Source organism: Seriola aureovittata, chromosome 21 (assembly GCF_021018895.1).
Source record: "Seriola aureovittata isolate HTS-2021-v1 ecotype China chromosome 21, ASM2101889v1, whole genome shotgun sequence".
Classification (NCBI taxonomy): domain Eukaryota; kingdom Metazoa; phylum Chordata; class Actinopteri; order Carangiformes; family Carangidae; genus Seriola; species Seriola aureovittata.
In genome coordinates this window covers 18,171,493-18,191,904 of record NC_079384.1, presented here as the reverse complement: position 1 = coordinate 18,191,904, position 20,412 = coordinate 18,171,493, and the positions used below count along the sequence as shown (strand labels likewise).

The 20,412-nt window shown below is 40.0% G+C and overlaps 1 protein-coding gene across 1 annotated transcript; it reads right to left on the bottom strand.

The window, feature by feature from the left end:
• Nucleotides 1–969: 969 nt before the first annotated feature.
• Nucleotides 970–17,386, bottom strand: LOC130161966 (uncharacterized). Its single transcript, XM_056365370.1, has 15 exons — nucleotides 17,166–17,386; nucleotides 15,286–15,570; nucleotides 14,812–14,887; nucleotides 13,616–14,474; nucleotides 11,600–11,734; nucleotides 11,359–11,488; nucleotides 11,123–11,251; nucleotides 9,368–9,472; nucleotides 8,149–8,312; nucleotides 7,891–8,041; nucleotides 7,204–7,755; nucleotides 4,815–4,921; nucleotides 4,610–4,730; nucleotides 4,429–4,529; nucleotides 970–2,125 (listed from the first exon to the last, which is right to left on the bottom strand). Exons 2-15 carry the CDS (start codon nucleotides 15,554–15,556, stop codon nucleotides 1,961–1,963), a joined length of 3,066 nt encoding a protein of 1,021 aa, XP_056221345.1. The 5' UTR covers nucleotides 15,557–15,570; nucleotides 17,166–17,386; the 3' UTR covers nucleotides 970–1,960.
• Between the last annotated feature and the right edge of the window lie 3,026 nt (nucleotides 17,387–20,412).

Here is a 20,412-nt window from a genome sequence, read left to right as displayed (position 1 = left end):
GTCCTTCCTCTTTCAAAATAACTCAAATTTACAATTTTATTTACTTTTCAACTGTGTTTTCTTTAAATTTTATTGTCAAATTCTGGTGCAGAAATGTTGAATTTTTATTCAAATTTTAAGTGGCCCAAGGAAGTAGAGTTTAAATAAACAGTTTAACAAAATGCAGGAACCAGCCTCTAAAATATCCACTGAATGTCAGTTTCTAATTGTTGAATGGAGGCACCCACCAGTTTCCTAAAAACCTCTAATTCCCAGATGTGACCAGTGTCACATTTTATATGTGAGTTGTTATAATAATTGATAATAATTTCAATTCTGAACTAAAACATTTTGGCATTGCTTTATAAAGGTCCACTTCTTCCTGGAAATAGTTTGTTACCAACAACAGGGAAAATAGAGAGAAGTTCTGAGACTGTAATTCTTTATTCATTTATTGTTCAGTTATTATCAGTTACATGCTGAAGTTTATGTTTGTTTATAGACATATTTCACATTTTCTGGTTCAGCTCACCTGTTATCTTTCTCAGTAAAGTCTCAAGGTTGTGCTGGGCTGGCATTTGGAAATAACTGGAAGTGTACAAAATAGCCCTATTTTACTTATAATTTGTATTTCTATCTGTCTAAATAACATTTTTCCAGGCAACTCATTCGGAAATTTATTTGGAAACCAACCAGAATTTACAAATCTGAAAAATAAAGCATTACCAACATCCCATATTTCTAACAAAAGTGTCTAAATCATGTGATTTAAATACATAAAAAACGGTTCCACACGTGATACAGTCACATAAACCTTCTTTGCAAGGGCAAAGCAGTGCTGTAAATGTTTACAACCTGCTACAGGTCTGGTCCTAGTCTATGTTTCCAATCTATGATGTGTGTGGTGATGCACCACTGTCCTGCTATGTAACCTGGAAACTGGAGGAGGCAATGACCAGAAAACAAGCAGAGGCAGCAGAGGAGAGCAGCTTCTTTAACCTTGACGGTAATTTTTTATTAAGAAATAAAATGTCAGTAACATTCAAGTATTAAAGTGTTGAGGGCTCATGTGGTATTATTAATTGTTTTAAGCAGCTTTGCTCATTCTAAAGAAATGGCAGGTAGCAAACTCTAATATATATTTATATATGGATCTATTTTTGTATTGCTTTCTGATAAGGCACCATTTATAAAGGCTTTACAAGCTATAATTAATGGCTTTATTAATGGTAAATAAATCATTTATTAATTACAGTAATACCCCATTAATAAGAACAACAAATCCTCCTTGTGCACACCATGACTTTTCTTGTCTTTTTTAGCTCCTTGATCCATTAGCGAGACCTCTCCGGTGCACTGTTTGACCACTGACCCCCTAGAAAAGTGCTGCATAAGTTTGTCACTTACATGCAACTATAAATAATAATAGATAAAAATTAATGGTTCTCACAATAATACATCAAGACTGTGGTTGTAAATGTTAATAGTGAGGCTATAAATGGATTTTGGTCCAGACATCCTGCAGCGCTTCTCCAGAATATAAGTATTTTTTCACAACCTGGGAACCCAAAAGTTGTTCTTCTTAATAAAGTATTAATAAATCATTTATTAACCATTAATAAAGCCTTAAAGCTTATAAACCATTTACAAATGATGCCTTAGTAGAAAGTGGTACCCTTATGTTTACCTATGCTCTAAGAGCTGTAAGTATATTTAGATCTGCTCGAAATCGGAGTCCTTGTACTTGTGCACACACTTGACCTAATTCTGAGGAATCCATCTCTAAAATAACGTTCTACATTATTCAAGGATAAAAGTCACTAATCTCACATTTCTCACAAAAGCAGCAGTTTTCCAGCTTTTACCCAGTAGATTCCAACATGTACATCTACAAATACAGTCCACATGATTTAAGAACAAACACAACCTAAGTTAGTGCAAACAATACATACAAAAAAATTAAATAACAAAAATGTTTGTTTCATTCCTGGAGTTCCAGCTTGCCGTCTCTGACCCTCCACCTCCAGCGCTGACATGTGTCAGGAGCGGGAACACAGCGGAGCCATACACCAGACTCTTTGATTTCCTGGTCAAAAGACACCAGCTTCCTGTCCAGGGTTTCCAAAGTAAAGGCCTTCCCCGAGATCTGGATGAGAGATGAGATTTTGTTGAATTTGGAAGTCAGCTATTGTGTAGTTTATCAGTGTACTGTTTGTGTCATATAGTGTTTTTCTGAAGGTATATCTTAAAAGACGTAAAAGATGTGCAGCACAGCAAGAAGGCACTGTCAGATTCACAATGTTCTTTACATTTTCATTAAATAGGATATTTCCTGATTTATATCAAACTTTTGCTAATTCATTTTATTCAGGTGCAGTTCTTGTCTGCTTGTGATTTCGTTCTAATTTTGTAGAAAGAAAAAGTTACAGTTTCTTGTGTGTATTTGAAGTGTTGATATTTGTAGTTTTAAGAACCAAACACCCTCTCAGTGTAGTTTCAAATCTCCTCTCTTCTCTCTGGAGCTCTTGTAACAACAGGTTGGTGATCCAACCAGAAGAGAGGAGGCTCTGAACCTCTCTTCTGATTGGCTGACTGTTTTCTGAGTGTTCCAATAAAAATATAGCAGATTTCAGGTAAATAGTCAGAGAAACCAAATCCTGCAAGGTTGGACGGTGGGTGTGAGTGGGCGGGGCTTGGGGCATGGCTGAGGACAGTGACTGTATAGTTGTGACATCACAAGACTGTGTGCATTTCCCTGTCGACTGAGGCTTTGATACTTTCACAGTATTAATATAGAACCTATACCTGCTCTATAATCAAAGAAAAACATGGAGATCTACCTTTATACTATATGGACCTTTTTGGGGCCTTAACTCCTCAAAAATAGTGAATGAGTTGAATCAGCCTGTAAGGGTTCACCTCTGAGTGGGTGATACATGGATCACGCTTTGTTCCAGAAGTGAGAAAACCTCATTCAAAACCACATTGAAAAATAACACAAATTAAAAAAACAACATTGAAACATGTTATATCACTGTATATTAAATACTTAATTGTCTTTGTACTTATTTTTTTGTTTTTATTTATCTGAAGTTTGTCCCCCTGTATACTGAGTGTTGTATATGAACAGTAAATTCTACCTTGAACCTTGAACTATCTCTGCCGTTAGTGGCCTTTAACTAACACCTTCTCCCACAACCCCGGCCTGTTAAAGTCACCGGCTGCACAGACTGAATAACAGTCGAGTCCTGAGTCATGAAAATGAACATGTGGTGAGGACAGAGAGACGACAGCTAAAAAGTAAGTGGGATGACAATAGAGGAAAGCGTGTGTGTGACACCAAGGAGGGGAAACTGTTACGATGACTAACAATGCTGTCATGGTGGAAAATGATCTTGTGAGTTGTAGTTTTTGTATGTTGACAAATTATTTTGTAGTTTAACCTTTCTAAAAACAGAAAAGATTTAAATGCTGTGGTAGATTCTCATTCATCATCAACTAGTACAACTGAAGCTAGACAGGAAGGGATGTCTGGACTTTGGCCCTACATGTAAAGTTGGCATTTTGCTTATGATGTCACCACAGACTCAGAGTGAGCCCTAAAACATCATTATAAATTATCATGTGACTGTGCTACACGTAGCAGGTTTTATAGCAGTGCTGAATCAAGGTTTCTTAAATTGAGGACTTTTTAAACCACACAGAATGCAGTTTAATAGCTATTTCACCATTGGCCAAAATGTGAACATATGATGGAAACCCAGTCAGGATTATATGGTCTGAAATGATTATTAAATACATTTTTCCCCAGCTGTGTAAAAAATAATTCTTAGAGATATAATTAATTAAATGAATATGACCTGGTCCTGGACAAGCTGCATAAAATGGTTAGATGGACCAATTAAAAATGATTAATTTGTTTAATCTAACTTTTTATTTAAATCATCACTTCTCCATTCTGAGCCAATGATCTTCTTTGTTATGATAGCAACAGCAGTGACAGTGTTTGTTATGGTTTTGACTGAAACTCTGCACAAAAGAATTTAACACACAATCTGTCACAACAATTCCATACAGTTTAAAGGCATTTAGGCTCTGAGCCTCTTTTCTGATTGGCTGACTGTTTTCTGAGTGATCCAATAAAAATACAGCAGATTTCAGATAAACACTCAGAGAAACCAAATCCTGCAAGGTTGGATGGTGGGTCCAGGTGGGCAGGGCTTGGTGACTGCTTTGTTGTGACATCACAAAGTTACAGAAGCCCTGATGGCTGGTTTTAAGGCTCAGTTTCTGAATACAGGCTGTGTGCATTTCTCTGTGGACTGAGGCTTTGAGACTTTCACAGTAATAATATAGAACCTACACCTGCTTTATAATCACACAACACATAGACATCTACCTTTAGACTATATGGACCGTTAAGAAACATGTAAACTCAAAGTATCTTACCTGATCACTTATTCCTATGGCAACATGACCAACTTTGACCTGTCGACGTTCACGGATCCTTAGACACTCGCCCTGGACATTCTCTATCCAGATGTCAACACCTGCGAGTGTCACAGCATCATTAGAAGTAATGATTTGCAAACCAGCAAAATATCTCAGTGACAGATTCCCGACGTCTCACCTTCGAAGCAGTATGAGGAAGGCTGATTGGCTGAGGCCAACCACTCCAAATGTCTGTCCGTCTGGCTGTTGCAGGAGGAAAAGACTCCGGAGCTCAGGTCATCAGATGAATGGTCAGAGTCCTTGAAAAGAAGAAGAAGAATTGTTTTTATTTTAATCCACATGAACACATAGACATATTTGTGTCTGAATCCATATGTGCACACCTTCTCTGAGGCATCTATCTGCGATGTATCTGAGCAGCTGAAGCAGGAGGGGGGGTCATCTCGAGGTTCAGGGGAGGGGGTCCGGATCATGGTGCCAATAGCTACATCTAGTGAGACACAACATATTTCTATTAGTGCAAAAACAGAAGAAATTTTAGTTATGAATTTCTATCTCCAGGTAATAAAGGTAATAAATGGCTGCCTGGGCTTCAGTCTGATGATTCAGCATCTAAAGGTGTCAATATGCTTCAAAAGAATGAGGTGAGACAGTAAATATCACCTGTATTTTTTTTGGATTTAAAAAGACAAAGAGTGAGTGTGATGCAGCCAGCAGGAGGCTACGATCAGAACAATCGTACTTTTGACCAAGAAACAAATCCACATACAACCACTGGGACTCAGGAAAGAAAAACAGTTCAGGGAAAAAAGAAATGCTAGTAAAAGGATTTATCTAAAGCCTTAAACACACGTCTCAAGGCTTCATGTAGACAAACCTGTGTGGAATTTGTTCACAGACATTCACCTGACTGTTTTTTTTTTTTATACTTGTACGTAAAACTTGCAAAACATTTAGACTTTCTTCTCTGTTCTGATCTGAGGTCTGCCAGATGCATTGTTGAGATTTGGGATCACATAACACCCTTCTCTGTGAGATGTTTACGAGTATCTTCTCAGAAGCATAATTTCAGCTTAACTCAGACTGTTGAACTCTGTCTCCTAGAAATGATAGAGGACTACACAGTTTGCCCAATGTTGTTCAATGTTCAGAGCAGTGGCGGCTGCTGGTCTTATAAGGAGGGGAAGCTCATTTTCGGCCTACATCATAAAATGTGTCCATTTATTTATATGTAAATTCGCAGAGTGACAGAAGAGAGTCGCCAAACACAACGCTAGTCGTTTTTAACAAAGACAAAGTCGCTGAGGATCAGTAACGTCTCCAGATCAACTCCGAACAACGGAATGAAAAACTTGAAAACTGCTCCGGTGGATGCTTATACTTCAAGATCGCTGATTCGCTCATTTCGCTGTCAATCAGCGTCCGATGGGCGGGACAAAGCCCAGCATTTATCCAATGACCGTCTAGTTTCGCTGCAGTGGAACAACCCACTCTTTGCTTCCCCATTGAAGTCAGTAGACGCTCGGCGTCTACACTGGGTAAAGCTCTGTGGCGCTGCGGGGATGAATGAGAAGGAAGTCGTGTCGGGTACCTGTGATAAGTAGCTGATTCTGAAAAAAAGATAAACGCGTTCTAGCGCATATTTAGTCAATGAAATGTACACACAACAGCAGATATATGACCACTTATTTTGTTGACATTTTAGGGGAAGCTGAGCTTCCCTTGCAGTCTTAGAGCAATCACCACTGGTTCAGAGTGTCTGTGTGTCAATCACACGGTAGCCACGCCCTAAAACCTATCCTGCTTTATTCTCTATTTTCTTCTAAATGGGACCATCATCTGAAAAATGAACATCATGTTGTACTGAAGAAGACTTCAAACTAGTGATTGAGATCATAAACTCATTAGAAATACATTTACTGAGGTAATAAATGAAGTAAGATGTATGGTCATTTTCCCATAGACTTCCACACAATCAGACTTCTTTTTGCAACCAGTGGAGTCGCCCCCTGATGGTCATTCGATAGAATGCAGGTTTAAGACACTTGCACATTGGCTTCACTTTTCAGACCAAGAGTCTACGTCCATTTCTACACAGTCTACGGTTCATGAGGGAGCAATTTCTGAATGATTGAAGTGCTGCATTTATGAGCGTCTCTGGAGTCCCCTGGAGTCACCTGGCAGGTGTACAGACCTCAGGTTAGATGGGTCTTTGGCGATTCAGAAAATACCGTCAGGACTGTCTGGTTTTCAAATATCGCCAGTTAATTGTCTTTTACAGAAATGATGGTTACCCCTGGGATGTGACCTGAATGAATGCTGATACATGAGAAGCATAAACTGGGGCAAGGTCTTTCTCTAACCTTCACCAAGTACAGTGTAAATCCGTTCAGTAGTTTTTGCGTAATCCTGTTGACAACATAACCAACTTTTAGAGGTGAAAAACCTCATTTCTAGGACCTAGGGTTGAGCAGGGAGGATGGATCTCTTTGTCGCCTGTATGGACAGGAAGAACAATAACAACCTCTAAACTACTGACCAATAACTCAATGCACATGTGACATGTGAGTGTCATATTAAGACAGGCCTGAAAAAAATCCAAATTTATCAGCAACTCAGAAATATATCTGTAATCCAGTCAGAGTTCACTCAGCTGCACTTTATTACAGCATTATCCTAATAAAATCTAGCTGCAGCAAATTAAATGAAAATGATTTTGGAGTGTATTCGCCCACTGAGCCGTCCTTATGGCGAGTTATTTGTCTGACTCACCGTCTCTGAGGTATTCCAGCTCTGGTTCTGATCCCCATGAACTGTCGTTTGTCTGCTGGCCTTTCTGCAGCAAAGGGAAAAGGCCTCTGAGAGCGCGGAGGTACTCTGTGGACACAGAAGACTCCCACTCTTCCTCCTTCTCCTCCTCTTCTTCTTCTTGTCCCTCTTCCTCCCAATCCCCCTCATAGTCCTTGTCACTTTTTGGCCATTTCTCCTGAGTGAATTCCTCCTCTCCCATGTATATGTCCACTTCTGAATCGGAGCCAGTTTCCCAATCTTTTTCATCCCGTAGTGATTTTGGCTGCGAGTCCCAATCCCCAGTTAAAGAATCTGTCTGCACTTCAGAGTCTTGATCTGAGTCTACGTCTTCGCAGTCCACTGCTGTCGTTCTCCAGGGGCTCACCCAGTACATGGTGGGTGCTGAGGCAGCAGCTGATTGTTTGTTTGGGGTGCTCCCCAGGGACAAAGAGCAAGGGGTGTCTTCAGTCTGGTTCTTGCCATGATGCAGAATCTCACAGGCGGTTTTGACAGACCAGGGACTCAGACCTCCAACTGTGGAGCAAACGTTCACTTGATGATGCAGATGTCAACGCAACAATAGCAGCAGTGATGCTTTTCTTATTGAATATTATTGGTTTAACCTTTAACAATGTGTTGCACAAGTACAGTTCAACTACTTAGTTTTACCTGCTCTGAGGGCCTTGGTGGTTTTCCTCCTGAGCTCCTTTGCAGATACTCGTCTGTCGGGGTCCTTCTGGAGTCCGGCCCTGAACACCTTGGCCGTGAAGTTGTTACAGGTGGACGGCACCTCCCACAGAGGCGGAGGCTCGTTGACGATCTGAGAAAAGAGATGAGAAGAAACGTGAGAACGCCTCACTTCATTTTCGTCCAATTCATGGTGAAAATGATTTTAGAATAAAAGATTGAAGAGATTTTTTTTTTTACCTGCAGACACAGCGGATGGGAATAGTACCGTATCCATGGGTGGCAGCCGTTGAGCATGTGCAGTAGCATACAACAGCTGCTCCACACATCTGCCTTGGCGCAGAGCTGATCCCCTCGAGCCACCTCCGGGGCCATGTGGGTCTCTGTGCCCGGGAAGGCAGCTCCTACAGACAAACAGTGAATTCATTAATTGTCATCCCTGCATCGTTGACCTGTTACTGTCCCGTGGCTTTCGTTTCTGTTTGCACGGCTCATTCGTCTTTACAGAGGAATATCATGAACAGTTTCAGATTGGTTGTGTGTATTACCCATAATCTAAACTCCTTGGTGTGACTGAATGAAGTCATCCAACTTCCCCCCGTTATGTTTATCTTGTTTGAATAAAATATAAACGCTCAAGTTGCCACCAAAATTTAAACTCAAGAAATGTAACCTCATGTGTGGTGACCTCTGGAGTCAAAATCATTTAAAGTGAGTCTGTGTAACTTTTGAAAGACAAACAACAACAACTTCCTTATGCAAAGATATAAGTTATAACATACAACATTTCTCAATCCAATGCACGCAGGAGTTTCACTGCTACAGCCTCAATTGTTCTGGTGTGACCGGTAGCTTAGCCAAAGTTAGCAAACTTGAAGTAGATATAACTAATATTACTGAGTCAGTTTTTGGACTTTATGACATTATACTTGTGGTTCTGTGTAAACTATTGGTATAAGTAATGGCAAGATCAAGTTAATGCTTACTACTCAATAATTTCACTAATAAGTTACTAACATTTATAACTAGTAAAATGAGCTGTTTAGTAACTCATTAATAAATGGTGATGTGTTTTACACTTAACAAGACTCGTCATTACCTGGTACCTCATTAGTAAGATTAATGAGTAGTAAGCATTAACTTGATCTTGCCAAATAGTGAGCCTGCATCAATGCATGAAAACTGTTCCAACTTGTTTCTAATTGTTTATTTATGATTTATAATGTGTTAACAACCAATTTAATAACCTAATTATAAACCATTTATAAATCCTTTATAAGGGTAGTCTTATTGTAAATGTAATAATATATGACAATAATCATGATGATAATTACTATATTTATGCAGTCAGTGTTGTGCTCATTTAAATTTAATGTGATCACTAAATGAATCACTAAATATCGAGTGGATGACTGTGCGTCTGTCACAGTGCATGGCTGACTCTTCAGAGTCCACTCACCCCTGAAAGCCTTGGTGCTCCATCCGCTGTCATCTAATGTCTCTGAGAGACCAAAGTCACAGAGGAATGTGTCTCTGCAGTCTGCAGACAGCAGCACATTGTCAACTGGAATAAAATCAACACACGGGATTGAGAGAGACAGCTTGTTTTCATTTGGAGCTCATTATGAAACAGTTGACTGAGAAATCAGGAGGCTGTCAGGGGCTGTCAGAGTGACGGGGGCACATGGGAACAAAGCCTCTGCCGGTTTGTCGGTCCAGCTCCTCAACAGTTGTCTGGAGGTAGCACAAGGTAAAAATCTCCAAAAATAAAGCACACACACATTTTCCCACCTCCTCATGAAGATCTGATATGATGAGACTGCTTCATTTGGTGGTTGAGTGAAACTGCTCACAGAGCACAATGGAGGGGCCTAATTTGAGCGAGCCCCCTCCCACTCAATCCTCTCAGAGGGGATTACTGAGGGTTTAGGGGTGAGGTGTCAGTTTAGGATTAGGTACCATCACCGCGGATGCTAGCTGACAGTAGAGCCAGCAGCTAGAGGCTTTACTGGGCTTCCTCCCTCTCTGTACGTGCTGCTGATAATATCAAATCTACTATCCCCATACACAAATGTAATATATGTACATACCATAAATTTCCAAATATGAAATATATGTACATATAAATGAAACAATATGTAAAAAATTTGAACAATTGGAATCCATGTCTAGCCCATTCAGATATGTATGTTTATATATGTATGCTTATATTGTAGATATATGTTACATTAATATATACACATCCCAAAGCCTGTCAATATATGTTGATATTATAAACAGTCCAACAGTCTGAGAATGGGAAAATAGACATTTGCTAAATTAACAAGAATTTAATAAGAAAAACATATATAAGCATTTTTATATGTATGTTGTTTTAATAAACTTGCAGTAATTAAATATATTATATATATTACATTATATATTGTTACCATATGCAACATTTTATACCATATACAATTTCATCATATATATCTTTAATATATGTACATGTACAAATTTTACTATAGGTTAATATAAACCAAAAGAGGAAAAGGTATTAATAATAATATCACAGTATGAAAATACTAGTAAAAATAAGTAAATTACAGTATTCAGCTATTTATATATCAAAATATTGGGTCATTATTATTAATCCATTAACATGTAAACAGCAATTTATTACTACAGCTGTTTGAGGTGGAGATCATTTTATACTGTTTGGTAACTTAATCAATATCAATTCATTATATTTTATAAATATATTTTATTTACTTAGCATCTATATAGGGCTGTAGCCTTTTTTATCTTATCTATTTTCCATCATTATTACTATGATTATAATTTAGTGATTGTTATTTAATTTTACTCATTATTGTTTATTTATTGTCATATATGTTGTATCTGCAAACTTCTTGTGTTGTTCCTTTGCTTAAACAAATAATTCAATAAAGAAATGTTTTTAAAAAATTACTTTGTATGTGAAATTTTAGTCTACAAAATAAATGTAGGTGTCAAATAAGTGTAGTGGTGGAGGAAGTGCTCAGATACTTTATTTAAGTAAAAGTAGCAGTACTTAAAAACTTAAAAATACCCCATACAAGTAGAAGTCCTGCATTAGAAATAAATAAATAAAATAAGTACAGTAATGTTATTAACAAAATGTAGGAACTGGCAAATATATTTAAGCCCAGACCCAGCATGTTAATCTAAAACACAAACATGAACATGAACATGCCTTTGACGTCCAGGTGAAGGACCTTTCTGTGGTGCAGGTGTTCTAGCGCCCCCAGTGACTGGTGAAGGTAGTGCAGGGCCAGATCCTCAGGTAGGGAGTTCATCTCTTTCAGGAGTTGTGCCAAACAAGCTGAGGAGGGACATTACAGTTTTGTATTTTATTGGCTGTAACCGTTAAATTCTTATTATGAAAGAGTTGTGGTTTTATTAATCATTTTTATACTGATGGAAGTGTACCTGGCTTCAAGTCCATGAAGAGCACGACGTTCAACCCCTCCCTCACAGCCCCAAACAGCTCCACAACCCGAGGAGAGTCCAGAGCGCTCCACGTGCTCACCTCCTCACTGCTGAAATGACTCAGTGGAATCTGAGACACAATAACTTTTAACTTAATCATCGTTTCACTGCTCAAGAGCAGGAGGTTGTTTCAAAGGCTTTGGGTGGATTGTGCCGAGTGACTCACTCTTTCTTGGCTTACCCTCTTGGCTGCACATTCGAATCCAGTCCTTTTGTCCCGGACACTGAACACATCACCGTATGAGCCGTTCTGGATGTGGTGAAGGGTGCAGTACTCCTCTCCCTCCCTGTACTGAGAGCGACTGGGCTGCAGTTGCTTGAGGGCACAAGGATACACATTGTCAGCATGAAAGAGAAACAGGCTGAAGAACGAGGCAGAGCAGTTAAAGCGAGAGTCAACACAAAAATCAGAAAGCCTGTTTCTCACTGGACACACCCCGATCCCTCATCATGTCCAGACATGTTTACTGCCTGTTGTCCAACTAAAAATACCCAAGTACGTTGTTAGGGTTGAAACTAACAATGATACATGTGCAGATTCTTTATCAATTAATTCTTTTGTCTGTGAAATGCCAAAAATAGTGAAAAATTAATAATAATAATTTACCATGGACCAAGAATATGCAGTTTACGGTCATGTATGACACAGAAAAACATCCAATTTCCACATTTGAGAAGCAGGAAAGAGAAAATATTTGGTATTTATTGCTTCGTCTATCTAATAATCAATTAATCGAATCCTCTTTGCAGCTTCAGTAGGCCACATCTATCTAAAGCACAATGCTGAGACACTTGTATTTTTTTTTGTTTTTTTTTAAAGCTTCACTGATAAATATATTCTTGTAAAAAGACTGATCAATGTGTAATGTGAAAGAGAGGAAGAGCTGAACATAGTGCAGCATTTAGCAGCTGAAGAGCCAGATGATTCCCTCAGGAGCTGGTGGAGACCAAACACAGAGCTAAAAGAAGAGGGAACCCTGGGCTCAGATTAACATTAATGTTGCTCTGTTTCCGCTGGATGAGGAAATAAACAACAACTCATTCACCATAACAAACCTATAAACCTGATAACATGTCAGATGTGTTTGTCATGTTTAGTAGTAAAAAAAGTCAACTAATGCAGATAGTGTTTTATATTTATGCTTCTTTATATTTCTTCATTATAAAGTAGTGGAGTAAAAAGTTAAGTGTCAAGTCAAGTTATTAGAGAGTAAATTCTGCTGCCTGCTTTATAAAGTCTGACACGCTCAAGCTTTGACCGACAGGACGCTAACGCGCATCAGTTCTTATTTGCTCTCATCTGATATACTGTGGTTATGAGAGAGGTTTTTATAACCTCTCCAGCTCCAGTCGCACAGGGAGGCAAAAAGATTTGCCATGAGAAGAACGAGCTCTTTCGTGGTGTTTCTTAGGACCTGTTAACACCTGGAATTAACATCTGTCTCAGGTGATCCGATCAAAAACACAGGTGTGAATGCATCCGAGACGCACTGAGAAAGCATTTGGGATCCGATCGCTCAGACCGCACTCGAAGGTCGTCTGGCCCACATGCTTTTAGCGGTGTGATGCAACTGATCGTGCACAATAAGAGGTGAAGACTGAGATTGGAAGAAGACGTTCATTTGTCTCTGCGTGTTTAACCTTGTGCTGCTGCAGTCTGAGAGTGTTCAATTCAGACTTGTGCGGAGACCAACTTGGTATGATTGCCATCGTGACCTTTGTCTTAAAAGTGGCCACGGTGCTTTTCAGATAAGAGAGCGATTAGAGGCGGAGCATGTCTGACAAGGGGCTTAAGAATGAGGACATGTTGGTTTCTGCAGCTTCAATTTTTGCCCAGTTTCGTATTTTAATCTGCCTCTTGTGCGTCTCACAACTTTAAGGGAGTGAGATACTAAATGAATTAATAAGTGTTTAAGAAAAACACATGCAAACTGACAAAACAGTACATGTGTCCCCTGGAAACACTTCCTTTGTGTTGTGAGTATTTGCAGCTCATGTGTTGTCAAATCAATGAAGATGTTTTCTGAATTTGTTTTTTGTCTGTTTGCATGTTTTCTTAAGTAGCAGTGCGTTGAGCTCTCAGGGCCACCGTACTTCTGACATAACTGATTGGCCTGCTACCAGTAATGCGACATGTTTGACTCATCAGTGTTCGGTGTTCAGTAGAAGTAAACTACTGTAGATGCAAATCTCTTACATGATGAAATAAGACTCCCTCGTTCACAGGAACGTTGTGTTTCCAGTCACTTAGAGTCTGTTTGATCAGATCTTTGAAGAAAGGTGAAACAAACGGCTTCGGCATCCGCATCACTTTGCCTCTTAGTTCGTCCAAAACTGTGTCAACATCACCCAGGTCATCAACACCAAAGGCGCACTGGGACGTATTCACGGTGTCTGGGGTGAAGGCGGACTCTGAAAATCCCAGCAGGCTTTGCACACACCCCGTGGAGTCCAAATCCCACTCAGCATGACAGGATGAGGAGGTAAAACCAGACACACGCATCAGGTCAAAGGTCGAATTTGACACTCTGGCCTCAACTCGTTTGTCATCCTCTGCACAGTAGGACGAGTCTGAGTCACTTTCATGAGTGCAGATAGATTCAGAGTCCCGGTCCAGACCACAATCAGAGTCTGAGTCCTCCCTGTCATCAGTGCTGGATGTGTCATCTGTCTCTATTGATCTGTATTGGTCCTCTGACACGGACACATCCTCCAGTCCTCTGACACAGTCACATGCATCTGCACAGCTGCAGCATTTATCGCGTATGTAGGAGTGCAGGTCTCCATGGCTACAGGGGCACGAGGCTGAGTCAGTAAACTGAGGAGGAGGCGGGATGATCTCAGTGGATGACATCGTGTCTCCGTCCGCTGACTTCAGCCAATCGATCTCCTGCACCCACAGACCGCGGATGATCGGAGGTTGTTCCCCTTCGTCCTGGCTCTGTCTGCTTCTGGTTTTCCTGCGCTGTTTCCTCTGCAGGTGGTGGAGCGGGAGTTTGCCGGCCACATCCTCGTCCTCCGTGTCACTCACGAAGGCAGATTCCTCACCGAGAGACCTGCAAGTGAGAGGATGCGCAGTATGTTCAAAATGCAAAATCGAGGTTTCACAGGTTCAACAATCTCAACAGCTGATTCAGTCTCAGTCGGGGAAGAAGTTGACTGGCCTGCAGAGATCTCTGACCTCAACCCCATGTAACCCCTCAGGGATGAACTGGATGAACTAAACAGGAGCAAATCCCTGCAGCCAGACTCCAAACTCTAGTCTATCAGAGTGAAGGCTGTTACAGCAGCAGATTAATGCCCATCACCTTTGGATGTAATGTTCAGGCGTCCCCACACTTTATTTAGTTCGAGGCATAGAGATAGCGATGTGGGTTGTATATTGTGAGGTACCTGTGTTTTTTGAGCAGCTGAGACCTTGAGTAGAGACACTGTGTGCAGGTTGGACTGAACTCCTGGAAGTCTTCCCCTGGGACAGGGAAAAATGAACAATTAAAATATGCAGAAATACAAGTACATTCAAATGTAGAGTTTCACTACTGAGTGTTGTGGGAGATAAACATTTATTAGATAAAGTACAATCAAATAAAATCCCCATGTGTTTATCTGGCTGGTTTTGGTAGAGGGTCATCATTTGCATTTGCAGGTTTGTTATCAGTAACACAATTCTTTAGTTGAAGTGAAAAATATAAATAATTTTACCCAGATTCCATGTGTCCTGATCAAATTAATCTTAGACGCTAAAAATACATCAAGCAAGATATTCTCAGTATCTGCAGTTCCACTGGAATTTGAAGCACCATTAAACCACCATTAAAGAAGCTACACAGCCTCAGTGTGGTCAGCATCCATGCTCTACACTCTTACTCTCAGCCTGTGCGACTATGGAGACACAGGGATTCTCCTCAGACACGTCACGCCCCTCTGTGACCACATGTTTGGCGGTGCCGTGCTGCATCACCCGGCTCAGATGGGGGGCGATGGCTTGGACCAGCGAGTCCTTCTCCTCCTCACAACCTTGGCCGTCGTCCTCTTTGCCAAGAAACGAGAGTTCGGACCCTCCGGTCACGATGATGAACGGCGTGTTGGAGTTAAACATCCGGGGAATGGCCATTTCTCTGTCGGTGTAGGCGTGCATCTACTGTGTGAGACCTGGAGGAGATGAAGAACAAACATACACATTTAGAATAATAGATACACATCAGTACATATAAATACTGTAAAATCAAGGGTTAAATATTCAATGAGCCCATATTGTCTTCTTAAAATACTCCATTTCCAGTATTTCTATGTGTTAAATATGCATTTTATTTGTTGTACTTTTATGTATTTGTTCTAAAATCATTTTTCTGCTTTGTTGTTAATGCTCCTTAATTTAGCATCTACGGGTTTTGTATTTTATAACTGTTGTGAAACATATATTATTGCATGTATAAATGAAATGAAAATAATGAATGAAATAATGAAAATATCACTTGTTTTGCAGGTATTTCAACATGAACCAGAGTATTAGACAAAGTAAAAAGGAAAACTTGTGTACCAAATGTAATGTCACATATAATTGTTGAGACATTTCACTTAAAGCCACAAGTGTGAACCACCTGGTGGTGCTAGAGGGAAGGTCAGGGAACCACCAAAGTCTTTAGGTTTCATCCTCTGAGGATCATGAACGTCTGTAGATAATTTGGCACCAATCCATTGAGTAGATGTTGAGATGTTTTGCTGGGTATTTAGTGAAAGCTTTGACCAGCTGTGGGCGTTAGATGAAAAGTCAGGGAATCAGCGTTCATCCTCTGAGGATCGGGAAGGTACCAAATTTAAATCCTTGCAATATATATATATATAAGATATTTAACTCATTGCCACTGTGTACTGGAGTACACTTGTACATCACTACAACAAGGTGAGAAGTTAGACCACTGGAGGTCAGCAAAGACGAGGATTTCAGGTGGTCTTAAGTTGCCCTTTAAGCTCCAGGTTTCTGTAAAGTTTACTGGTCATGTGATTGTATTACAGACTTCTCCACGCTCACAAGGATATAATCTTTTTTTTTTTTTTAATTATTTTTAGGAATTTACATCCCCCCATAGTGCAAAAAAGACTTGTCAATTCAACCATAGTAGAAATAGCAAATTTGTAATTGGCAAGCATTTTAATGTGATGGTATTTGCCGTGGCCGGGGCGTGAATGAACAGACACCACTAGAGAGCCTGGCAAAGTGAGTATAAATAGCATGCAGAGATTTGGCACGCAGAGAAGTAGCTGCATGCTTTCCACTGGGCCGGCCAGCTGTCAGAGTCTCTCTTCCTCAGACCCTCGCCATGTTGACAGCGGCTACTGGGGGATCAAAACATGGAAACTTCCCACACATAAAAGACAGCACTTGTCCTGAAGTCCTCAAAGAAAGCCTGCAAGGGGAGTTGTTTTATTTGATAATGGAAATTTTACCTAATAGAAAACTAGAACTTCTCTATAATTTTTGCAGTTAAATAGAAACAAAAAAGATCCATATTTGACCAATGGACATTCTAGTGATTTAAAGCTGCTTATACTCAGGTGACACCATATTTAGGACAATCAATCTTCCAGGACATGCAAGATCTCTGTCCCCGGTCCCATATTGCAAAAAATGACCATGCTGCACCGCTCGCTTTCCAACTCTGCGACCTGAGTGTGAACACTCCCAGTAAAACAAAGGTTTCAAGCTCCAGCTGTACCTGAAACTCTGCACCAACAGAGCACATTACCTCGCAAGGACAATCAGGTGGTCCCCTCCTCTCTCGGGTTCAAGTGAGATCCAGTGATTCTCTTCAAAATAAATAAAAAAGAGAGATAAAAAGTGTCTGTCCCTGACTCTCTTTCTGTCTGTTTGTCTTGTGTATATTAGTATCCAAGTGTAACCTACCGGCTTTCGGCCCCCGCAGGCTATGCTGATTGGTCGACCAACATGTGTGAGTTATAAGCTCTTACACCTCTGTCACCCCGGCCCACCCCCCCTCCACCCAACACCCACGCACAGATACCAGCCTCCGAGGACTCTGGATAGATACTGTAGATGCCCTCAGTGACACTTGGATCTTGTCTGTCGTGCTCTTTTAGGTGATTCAATGCTTCATTTATTGTTACTTTAAGACAAAAAATAAACTGAGACATCAGGAAGTTATACAGAAACTGTACAACTGTGTAACAGCCAGTGGTAGAAGAAGCATTTATATCGTTTACTTAAGTAAATGTAAACATAACAAATAATGTTATATCACATACATGCATTTAGCAATGTATTTTGCACATATGAAATACTGAATAGTATAATAAAGTTGGAAACAAGTGCTTTGAAATCCACCTTGTTACTGGAAATAAAACTCAAATTCCATTTTCAGGTGTGTTATTAAAATACTTTAAGCATGTACAGTAGCACAGTTGTAAGTGTAATCCAATTAATGTTAAGCTGTATATATAATTTAGACATGAAGTACAATGTTAGTGCCAGTACAATGACGATGGCACATATTAAGAACAGGAATCATGAGTGCACATGCAAGTATTAGTAGTAAACCTTTTTTTTTTTTTTTTTTTTTTTAATAAATCAAGCAAAATATATATATATATTTTTTTTTTTACTTAGCCCAAATTTAGATCTTAATCATCAAGTGTATTCATTGTCTTTGCCATAATAAGTCAGATTTGAACCAATAAGTTTGCCTGTTTTAACCACAAAAAAACTTCCAAGACTGAATAAGTGAAGATTGCAAATATTTGTCCACAAGTTTTGCCGAATTTATTTAATGATTTACATTAAAAAGTGTAATACATCTGTTAATTGTGGTTCTGTTTTTAAATGATGCGATTGACATGAATCTATCACTGCAGCTTCCTCTCCACCAACACATCTGCTGTCCCAAATAGAGATCACTGGAATCTATACATTCCTGTGGGAATTAGCAAAATACCAGTGGAGGGAGTGTGTGAACTCTCCTCTCTGTGTGTGTGTGTGTGTGTGTGTGTGTGTGTGATTTGGGTAGAGGGTCCCTCTCCCTGGCAACATGTGAATGGGATCAGCGAATGGCCAATGGTGAGGCTGAGGAGAAAGTTTACTCTCACGTCAATGGGTTTTTGTCACTTCGGTCCTCTCTACTGTTGGCGGGGCAACTCTGCTATACATAGAACTGAAAAGCCTCAGCAGGGTTGTTGAGCTTCTTCAGGTCTCATTCACTGCAACAGATATTGATGAAGTAGTTCGACTGAAAAACACGATGGAGATGTTTGAAAACTTGACACTCATATAAACCAAAAGTAAAATCAAACTTCTTCTCAATCTCTTATGTTTGACATTTTTCAGAAATGTGCTTCCTGATAATTCATGCTCTTCCCAAGAGTTTGAATTAGATATCAGATTGACAGCCAATAAACTTAGTTTAGCATATGGAAACAATCCCAGATAGCAGAATGAAATCTCTGGTCTAACATATGCCTGAATCCTCAGCCCAAGTCTGCCCATATACTTCCACATCTGGGCAGATTCCTGATGTTATCCTTAGGTAAGAAGATTTTCGGTGTGTACGCCAGAATTGGTCCAGATGTGGAAGTAGCCTCTGATAATCATGCCGTATATGGGCCAGATTTGGGCCATGGAACCAGGCGTATAGATGGCCAGGAGAAAAGAAATGTGAATATATTTACTAATTGAATCCAAACACACATCTCATACTACTCTGCTAGCTAATGGTCAACTGGGTTTTTGGTTTTATATGACGGGAGTTAGTTAGCTTGTAGTCCCAAATCACATACAAGTAAACAATGAACACTGGGACATACAGATTTAGAGCTTGGAAAATGTATTTTTGGTCAGTTTTGTGTTTTTAATTTGTACGTTTTAAGAAATATACCGAGAGTTAGATGAGAGGATTCAAAGCACTTTATCTGTTCACTAAATATGAAGCTAGCCAGTAGCTGGTTAGCTAACTTATCATAAAGACTGGAAACAGAGGGAAACTAGAAAGAACCACAATAATATGACTAGATGTTAAATAACTGTAGTGGAGTACACATATAAAGCAGCATAACCTGGAAATACTCAAGTACAAATATCTCACAATAGCACTTAGGCACAGTTCTAGAGTGAATATACTGTACTCCTTTAACATTTATAAGGACAAAGCACTTCCTAGATTAACTCAAAGTGAAACAGACAACTCCCTGCTCTCTCTCCGTACACAAAGGCAGCAGTCTGTCATAAACGTAACTGTCCTGGAGATCCTAAACAATGGAGCCACACAGGAGAGTATGTGACCTCAATTAGAGCGGAAGCACCATGTGTTTCCCATTGTTTTCTACCTCTATTCGAGCAGAAGAGCCTCCGTTTTTGTTTTCAGCCACCAGAGGGCAGAGGATGAAATAAAGCTCTGCTATCAGCATGGCATTGCTGGCCTGCCAAGCAGTAAATATGGGACAACTACAACTGTCCCCCGCCACCCACCCCCAGCTCCGCATTTGTGTCTCCAGCCAACTGTCCTGTGTTTAGTCGGGTCGTCATAACAACTTTTTGATGACGAGTAAGAGGGAGACGGGGGGGGGTGGGGGTAAGAGGATACGAAGGGAAAAGGCCAGAGGAAGTGTGTGGGCTTGTGTGGAGTGTCTGCACATCCTGTCAACTGATAAAACTTCAAGAGTGACCTCACCGAATTTAATTACCACATCCACCAAACTGATATTTTCAAGAACTTTATTTCAGTCTCGAGTGTTAAATCCCACCCGCCCCCCTTCTCCTCAAAGTTAAGCCTTTTTTTAAAGGCTGCAAAAATGTACCTCGGGAAAATAAACACATTAATAAACACAGACAAGCATCTATAAAGGAGCAGTGATAACATGATGTGGACTGGACCGCGAGCACATGTTCACAGAATACATTTCAGGATGTGTCCAATCTTAGTTCATGAAAGCTAGATTTGATCAAAATTACAACCACCTCATGACCTGTCTGGTCGTTCCAGACAG

What these genes read in the sequence shown, in the direction of transcription:
- LOC130161966 (XM_056365370.1), bottom strand. Translation starts at nt 15,556, where the DNA reads ATGCACGCCTACACCGACAGAGAAATGGCCATTCCCCGGATGTTTAAC. An exon ending in CACCAAGGCCCTCAGAGCAG is followed by an intron (nt 7,756 to 7,890) that starts GTAAAACTAAGT and finishes TTTGCTCCACAG; the next exon opens with TTGGAGGTCTGAGTCCCTGG. An exon ending in AGATAGATGCCTCAGAGAAG is followed by an intron (nt 4,731 to 4,814) that starts GTGTGCACATAT and finishes CTTCTTTTCAAG; the next exon opens with GACTCTGACCATTCATCTGA.